Raw genomic sequence first — 8,326 nt, forward strand, 5'->3', positions numbered from 1 at the left:
AGGGAAGCTGTGTGTGCAGAGCGTGTGTTTTGGGGAAGGTGCTCCGGGTGGACCACAGGCCCAGACTCAAGCCAGCCCTCCAACCCCTGACTTCTATGACTGGGAGCCCCCCCTCCCACCCCGGGGGTCTTCTGGGGACACCTATGTGCCTCTGTTAGGGGCAGGAAGTAATAAATAGCTGAGAGCTCTCTCTTGGGGATGCGAGGCCCTGTCCAAATGTCAGCCTTCCTCAGCAGTCATTGCACGGAGTTCCAAGAGCCCAGATTTGGGGTGAGTTTGGGCTGCAGAGGTTCAAGAACAAGGCAGCAGATCCAGCCTTGTCCTGCCCTAGCCAGAGGGTCTGGGCTGCCCGCACAGCCGCTGAGCGGTGTCTGCCCTCGGCTTTGCGGCCTTCTTGCCCCCGGGGGCTGGCCTGCATCTTGGCTCCCCTGCTGCAGGCTTTGAGAACTGGGCTCAAGCCTTAGCCCTGCCTCCCTGACCACGTGTGACAGTCTGTCTGTCCCTCCTCTGCCCAGCTTGGAAACACAACCTCAGGCAGCCCAGGGTCCTCATCTGTGTGGAGCTTGGGGCTCATGGGGAGACGTGGACCCTGTGGACGGTGCAGCGTTCTGATGCCCAGAGAGACGGGCCGTCCTGGGCCATGGCCAGGACCTCGCTGTCTGATGCATCTGCTGCCACGACTCACGTCGCTTCTTCGTGCCTCAGAGTCCCGCACCGTGGCTGTTTATGGAGCATTCGGTGTCTCCTTCAACACAGGGCTCAGGGGACACAGTGATGCCCTTGCAGCCGGGTTGGGAAGGCTCCCATTCTTAGAAAAGCAGAGGCGGGGGGGGGGGGCTGAAATGGCCGAAAGGGCACAGGGGATGCTTTCTAAACTTCCAGATGTCCCCTCAGAGAGTGGTGGTGCTCCGGGGTATGCCTGCATGCAATTGATGTAGCTCTTTGTAGCAGATGTGTGTGTGTTTTAGCTGAGTCCATGTGTCTACATGCATTCAATCCATTCCACTAAATCAGACAATGAAAGAGCCCTACTAAGCCCTTCTTGTGGGCCAGACATGGCACTAGGCGCTTTTTTGTCTTTTTCGGGGGGAGAGGGCTGCGCCCTTGGCATATGGAGGTTCCCAGGCTAGGGGTTGAATCAGAGCTGCAGCTGCCGGCCTACACCATAGCTCACAGCAACACCAGACCCTTAACCCACTGAGCGAGGCCAGGGCTTGAACCTGCAGTCTCATGGATCCTACTCAGATTTGTTTCCGCTGAGCCACAAAGGGAACTCCCGCACTAGGTGCTTTTTATGCAGAGCCTCATTTCAGCTTCTTGGTGCTGTTATTGTTCCCATTTCCCAGAACAGGAAACTGAGGTACAGGGAGATTCAGTCACTGGTTCAAGATCACAGAACTAGTAAGTGTGGAGCAAGAATTCTAACCCAGGCAGCAGCCTGATTGCAGAGGCCCAGCCTGCACACACAGCATATATGTCTGTGTGTGCACGGGCATGTGCATGGGTACACATGTGTGCTCACGCACACGTCTCAGCCACATGGGCTGCCCCGTGTGTGGAAGCTAAGAGAACGCAGAGGACATTGAGAGGGACTCACTGCCCTTCCCAGGCCATCTGCGCAGCAAAAGAAATTTAGGTTATCAAGTTTATGGCCCAGGGCCCGAAGCCAGCCTCATAATTCCAACTGCTGGGTGACAATGAGGATGGGTGTCAGCCATCTGGTGATTTCTATAGTTTTCTCTTTTTTTTTTTTTGTCTTTTCTAGGACTGCACCCGCAGCCTATGGAGGTTCCCAGGCTAAGGGTCTAATCGGAACTGTAGCCGCCAGCCTACACCACAGCTCACGGCAACGCTGGATCCTCAACCCACTGAGCAAGGCCAGGGATCAAACCCGCAACCTCACGGTTCCTAGTCGGATTCGTTTCCACTGCGCCATGACAGGAACTCCTCACTAGTTTTCTACTCAAGAAAAGCAGGGCCCAGGCCTGGAGCGGAGCTTTGCTGTTTTGGAAATGCGCCACGAGGCAGGCAGGGAGGTTCCCAAGGAGCCTTCGTGAACAGGTTGAGTCTGAAACAACAAACCGGGTGTTCCTTGACTCCTCCCACCCTCTGGCCCAGCTGCCTTCCTCCCCCCTGCCGTGCAGTCTGTCCCAGAGCCCAGAGGGCCTCACTGACTTCAGCCCAGGTCCGAGACTCCTCCTCCAAGGACGCAGGCTGCCCCCATCCCAGACCCCAGCTGGGATGGGTGTGCTCCTTCCTGGAGTGGCTCCCAGGTGGAGCAGGGCAGCTGCGCCCTGGGGACTCCAGGGTGCCTCCCGTCAGCTTCCTCTCTTCGGCCTTTGATGTTCAGGTAGTGGCTTCTCAGTTCCGCCTGAGAAGAGCAGCTGCTGCTTTTTTTGTTTTTATAATGATTTTTATTTTTTTCCATTATAGCTGATTTACCATGTTCTATCAATTTTCTGCTGCACAGCAAGGTGACCCAGTCACACATACAGGTATGCATTCTTTTTTCTCACATTACCAGGCTCCATCACAAGTGACCAGACATGGTTCCCAGTGCTACACAGCAGGATCCCGCTGCTTATCCATTCCAAGGCAATAGTTTGCATCTATTAGAGCTGCTGCATCCTAATGCATCGTTTAGGGACCCTTTGGTCTGTGGAGGGATCATTGTGTGGAAAGCAAAGCCAGATCCACAACTTTGGGCTCCAGTGGGCGCTGGCCACTCGCCATTTCTGGCTGTGTCTCTCAGTCTACAAATCCGGAATGCTGGGGGTTCTGGTGCCCACATTTACCATATGAAATCCCCTCCTGATTGCCTACCAGGTCCATGGTTGAGGCAAGATCCGGAAACGCAGAGTGTGGCTGAGCCCTTGGGCTCTGGACCAGTCTGCCAGGCTCCCAACCTTCTCCCGCTCCCTATTCAAGTCCAGGGTGAGCCCGTGGGTCGGGACTTATATGTTTGCCTCTGCTGCATGCCAGGTACTGTGCCAAGTGCTTTCCATGCTCCGCCTCCCCAAACTCTCACAACGCTCCAGTGAGAAGGGGCTGTCACCCTACCCGCTTTCCAGAGAGAAGTGGCAAAGTCACTTGCCTGAGGTCCTAGAGCTCGTGAGCGGTGTGATGCTGGGCAAGGTACTTCACCTTTCTGAGCTTCGGTTTCCTCATCTGTTCGATGCAGTGCAGGGCGCTATCTCTCTGGGCGTGGTGACGCTTGCACGGGCAATGCACACAGCACCTAGCAGAGCGCTGAGCACATGCTAAACACTCACTGGACACAGCCACTTAACAGTAGAGCTGAGGTTAACCTCCACGTGAAGAGAGAGAAAACACAGTGTCTGTAGCACGTCCCTCCATGATCCGATCCTGCATGTAAGTGTTTTCTGTGTCCCATGTAAGCTCCCTGAGGGCAGGGGCTTGGTCAGCCTGTTCACTGCTGCTTCCTGGGGCTTTGCGCAGCACCTGGCACAAGGTGGGTGCTTGGGGAAAGTTTGATGAATGACTGAGTGAAGGACTGCCTGGGGGGCCCCATGGGCCATTTACCGCATTGGACAGCCCCTTCCCCTCACATCCTTTGCCTGGCGGCTGTGGCCTGAGCGGATCTGTCTCATGCCCCATTGGATGGAATCTTCCCAGGTCAGGGGAGCCTGGGCCCCGCCCGCCGCCCACTGCTATCTTCCCCAAGAAGATGCTTAGAGCTGGCAGTGCAGTTGAACTTCCTTGCAGCCTGCCCTGGATGCAACAGGATCTCTCTTCTTGGGCGGGAAGTGGAGCGTGTTGAAAGTCTTGTGGGAGGTGGTTACAGACCTTGGGAGGCAGGCCAGCAGTGGGCAGCTTCGGTGCCTTGGTATCTTAGAGCTGGGTCTAGGCTGATGGCAACTATCCAGGTTTGAGGTCCCTCCACTCATTACACAGGTGAACCATGTTTCGAAACCATCCGCTCTCCTCCCTGGGATGGCACGGAGAGTGGCTGCTTATGCTCTGCTCCCCGGAGCCCCCCCCCCCCGCAACGTGCACTGAGAAAATGATCCCACTCTTGGTCCCCTACGAGTCCCTTATTTGGAAAAGCCACCCCCACCCCCAGAGTGAAATAACTGTTGGACTGAATTCAGACACCGCCACCTACCCTGCCCTCCGGGAGCATTAGTCCTGGAAGAGCCCACGGCTCTGGGAAACCTCCTTTCCCTGAAGACCTCTGCCCTCTGCTCAGCCAAGTCTTCTATGCCAAAGTGAGAGTGGGGGAGCCCAAGGATGAGAAGAATGACCATGATGATAAATTTCCAGGCAGAGCCCAGCCCCCAGCTCCCCACCCCCAGGAAGCCCTGAGCCCTCCCTTCGTCCTTTCCAAAATAGGAGCCCCCACCTTTCCAATTTCCTCTTGCGCCTCTTCTCCATTTCCCGGCCCCCGCCTCTGCGTGACCACGTGGCGTGCAGGCAGCCCATCTGGGGCTCAGGGAATCCTATTGGGTATGCCAGCTTAATGAAATACTTGCAGTTTATTAAACACAGCCTTCCCTAAGCCCCGAGCGCCTGTGGGTATTTGCAAGCCCAAGGTAGCCCCGAGCTACCACAAACGTAATTGTTACATGTGTCCATGCATTCCTGGTGCAACCTCAAAACGCCAGCTCTTAAGCAACACACAAAATGAGCAACATAAAGTAATTCCTGATCAGACAAGAGGGGGAAAGGTGGGGAAACACTGAGAGAGGCTCCCAGAACCCCTTAGGGCCTCTAGAATATATGAAGTTCCTGTTCCGTTGCATAGCTGTGGCTGCGGAGGGTGCTCCCCCGACCCCAGGCCATTCGTTGTTCGCAGATTTGGCGCATCAGTGCTCCGCAAACCTGCTTGTCAACCTTGAATGATGTAGCTTGGAATATGAGGTCCTGTGCCAGCCGAGGCTGGCTCTGGCTGGCCAGAGGGCCTAGCAAAGCTCCCTGTCCCGGGGCTCCCTCTGGAGCTGTATTTCTGTGGCTCCTCCAGGGCTTGGCTGGGAAGGACCGTGGAGAAAGCCCAGGGGACCCGGAGCCTGTGGCCCTGGGCCTGGGGGAGGCTGCTCCTGGGGGACGCCTTCCCATTCGTCTGTCTCCTCGGCCTGGAGCCTGTAAATCAGGGGCGAGGGGCTGAGATGGAAGAAGCAGACAAAGGCCTCCAGGGAGGTGCCTCCCTCGACGTGGACCACCATCTGGACGCCAGAGAAGGCGACCCTGTTGACGACACTCAGGGGCACCTGCTCCAGGAACCTCAGCGTCAGCCCGTTGACCCACACGCAGCCCTTGCGGCTCAGGGCCTTCAGGCTGAAGGTCAGCAGGGAGCCACCCTTCTCCAAGTAGGGCTCCAGAGACAGGTGCCGGCGGGAGAGGTGCGGGAGCTGCAGCCGGAGGTGGGCCTCCGGGCCCCGGCCCACCAGCAGCGGGCTGATGTCGTGCTGTAGCCGTGGGGGAACGAGGGTGAAGGTGGTTGGGTCCGGCACGGGGTGATGCAGGCTCACCCGCAGGACCGTGTGGGGCCTCTCCATGGACAGGAGCCTGGGAAGGATGGAGCACAGACACACAGGTGTGGCCGGAGTCAGACACATCTCTGTGACTCCCCCCGCACCCGGAAACGCTGGCCCGCTTCATGGACCCCCTGCCATATCCAGCTAAGCAAGAGCCAGGGCCCTGAGCGTGGATGCGGTCATTTTGCTCCGGCCAGGCTACAGTCACGACTGGAGCTGGTGCAGAAGCTCAGGCCCGCTGATTCTAGCCTCAGCTTCATTCCTAAGACACTCTGAGTGGGACGTGCCACTCACTCTTTTTTTTTTTTTTGGCTTTTTGCCTTTTCTTGGGCCGCTCTCGCGGCATATGGAGGTTCCCAGGCCAGGGGTCCAATCGGAGCTGTAGCTGCTGGCCTGTGTCACAGCCACAGCAGTGCAGGATCTGAGCCTCGTCTGCAACCTACACCATAGCTCACGGCAATGCTGGATCCTTAACCCACTGAGCGAGGCCAGGGATCGAACCCGCAAACTCATCGTTCCTAGTTGGATTCGTTAACCACTGCGCCACGACGGGAACTCCCCACACACTCTTTAAATGTTAGTTCTCTTTTCTGTAACATAGGTATGTTCATCCTTGTGTGTGCAAGGTCCGAAGCACTCCAGCTTGTGTGGTGCAGTGTGGGCGGCCTACTGGCATTTGGGGACAATTCTCCCCACTTCACGGGAAGGGAAGGGCAGAAGATAGGCTCCACCTTCCTTGTATCCGACAGTTGCACAGCAAACGCTCGCCGAGCCCTCGGAGCCAGGCATTGGCGAGCTGCTGGGGACATGCACAGGTCACCAGGCGCACCCAGATGAGGGGAGAAGGGGCTTCTGGGCACTGGAGAGGGACACAGAAAAGGGAAGCCCAGCCCACTCCCGGGGGATCAGAAAGGCTGCCTGGAGACCTGACGGAAGAACAAAAAAGGCGTTCCAAGTGCTCCTGCAGGTGCCCTGAGGAGCCCTCCTCCTGTCTGGGCAGAAGGCAGAGCCTAATGATGAACTCGGAAAGAGCTGAGATCTCTTCGGAACCGACAGGGGCTCCACAGCGGTTGACGGGCCACATCTGCCAGCGTGTGATGCTCTCCTCATGGTCCCGGCAACTCCATTGCCAGGAATTTGTCTTTTAGAACCTCCCTGGCACCGGCAGGAGGGCGCCTTAGAGCCACTGGCTCCATTATTGCATAGATCTGAGGAACCCAAACGCCCTGGCACCTCCACCAGGACCTGCCACCACCTTCGACGGGAACCAAGGAACCAAGGACCGAGTGGCTCTGGATAACCCACTGTATGCTCGGCACCAGGCTTCTGCTCACACTCTCTCCCCACCGAGAATGGCCCTTCCATCCCTAACTGATCGTCTCTAAAGGCCTGGTTCAAAGGTGGCCTCTCTCATGAAGCCCTGGTCCTCTCTCTGCCCTCTGCCCCTCACCACAAGGAGAACCCCCACGCCCCAGCCTAGGGCTCCCTAGTCACCAATTTTCCATTACATGTCAGTGGTCTCATGTGGGTCCTTGATGGTCACTTTTGTGTTCCTCTCCACCTGTGGTCCCCTGATGCCCTGGGTCCCACTGCCAGTACAGAGGAGGCCTGGCCACAGCAAGAATCTGGGGGCGTCTTTGCCAAATGGCTAAAGGAGAGGAGGCCCACACGTGGGAACATCACGTGAAGTCAAGTCCAGAGAGATCTGAAATGAAAGTCTGGTCCGTAAAGGCTGTGGGACCGGCTCAAAGTGCCTCCTCCACGGGAGACTCCCCTTTTCCCTAAAGCACAGATTCCCCACCCCTATCCCCCTTCTGGCTCCATCCTGCAGAAAGCCTCTCCCTGGGCGTGTGATGTGAGCTGGGCTCAGGACAGCTGAGCTGGGCATCCAAGTCCTCAGGCCTGGACAGAAACTCAGAGTTCAGTTCTAGGTAGCAAGCCCACAGCCAGATATCCTAAGAGAACCTGTCAGAACGAAGTCGTCACCGCTCCTCCACTTGGGTCCCCCAGAGCCGATAGAAATTGCCCTGCCAGAGCAGATAGAAATTGCCCTGCCAGAGCAGAGCCTCTGAAGAAGCCTTCTCTTTTCTCTAGGAAAAAGCCCCAGTTGCTCTGGTGAAGCAGACACCCAGCCCCACCCACGCCATCATCTGGGGATGAGCAGGGAGGGAGTCACACTGGGGGACGTGGCTAGTGAGGCGCCAGCAGGGACCCTGTCTCAGCCCCACCAGGACTCCTCCCCTCGCCGTGCGTTCTAGGCTCCGCGATCTCCACTTACCTTACTTCCAGGGGCACATCTGGCTCTGGCACTGCAGCTGTGAGCTCTTGGGGAGGAAGTGGGTCTGGGCAGGGGCAGGGCTGGTGATGGCAGTGACGGCTACAGTTTGGGGATGTGTTTGTATCAGAATGCTCATCAGCTCTGTTGCCCTCTTCCTTTTTCCTTTTAGGAAAGAAAATGGAAGTGTGATTTCCCTTTGCAGAAGTGCAACCCCACTGCTAAGAGGCTGAGAAGCCCGGTCTGGGAGCCCTGCGAGGAGAGGCATCTGACAGGTGGTTCCCTCCTGGGTTTCAGCTCTGCCAGTCTCTACGGCCCTGTCCCCAGAGGCCTCAAGAGCTGTGTCTGGTCCCAGCACAGTCCCTCCTCCCCGCGGCCCATTGGGTGGGGGCAAAGGCAGGCCAGGCCTGCTAGAAAGAGGGGCTCTTTGGGACGGAGGGCCAGGGAGGCGAGCCTCCACTGCGTGTGGGAGACTGCGAGGGACCAGGGGTGGCCAAGGGAGCTGTGGGCACCATGACAGCCCACCGTGTGGCTTGGGACAGGGCGTCTCCAGCAA

The 8,326-nt window shown here is 57.5% G+C and overlaps 1 protein-coding gene across 1 annotated transcript; it reads right to left on the bottom strand.

Annotated features, from left to right (window-relative positions):
- Positions 1-4,477: 4,477 nt before the first annotated feature.
- On the bottom strand, positions 4,478-7,913 carry TIFAB (TIFA inhibitor). Its single transcript, XM_047774490.1, has 2 exons — positions 7,774-7,913; positions 4,478-5,526 (listed from the first exon to the last, which is right to left on the bottom strand). Exon 2 carries the CDS (start codon positions 5,514-5,516, stop codon positions 4,923-4,925), a length of 594 nt encoding a protein of 197 aa, XP_047630446.1. The 5' UTR covers positions 5,517-5,526; positions 7,774-7,913; the 3' UTR covers positions 4,478-4,922.
- Between the last annotated feature and the right edge of the window lie 413 nt (positions 7,914-8,326).

This window comes from Phacochoerus africanus, chromosome 4, assembly GCF_016906955.1.
Source record: "Phacochoerus africanus isolate WHEZ1 chromosome 4, ROS_Pafr_v1, whole genome shotgun sequence".
NCBI lineage: Eukaryota > Metazoa > Chordata > Mammalia > Artiodactyla > Suidae > Phacochoerus > Phacochoerus africanus.

Coding starts and splice junctions, on each gene's coding strand:
- TIFAB (XM_047774490.1), bottom strand. CDS start 5,516: ATGGAGAGGCCCCACACGGTCCTGCGGGTGAGCCTGCATCACCCCGTG.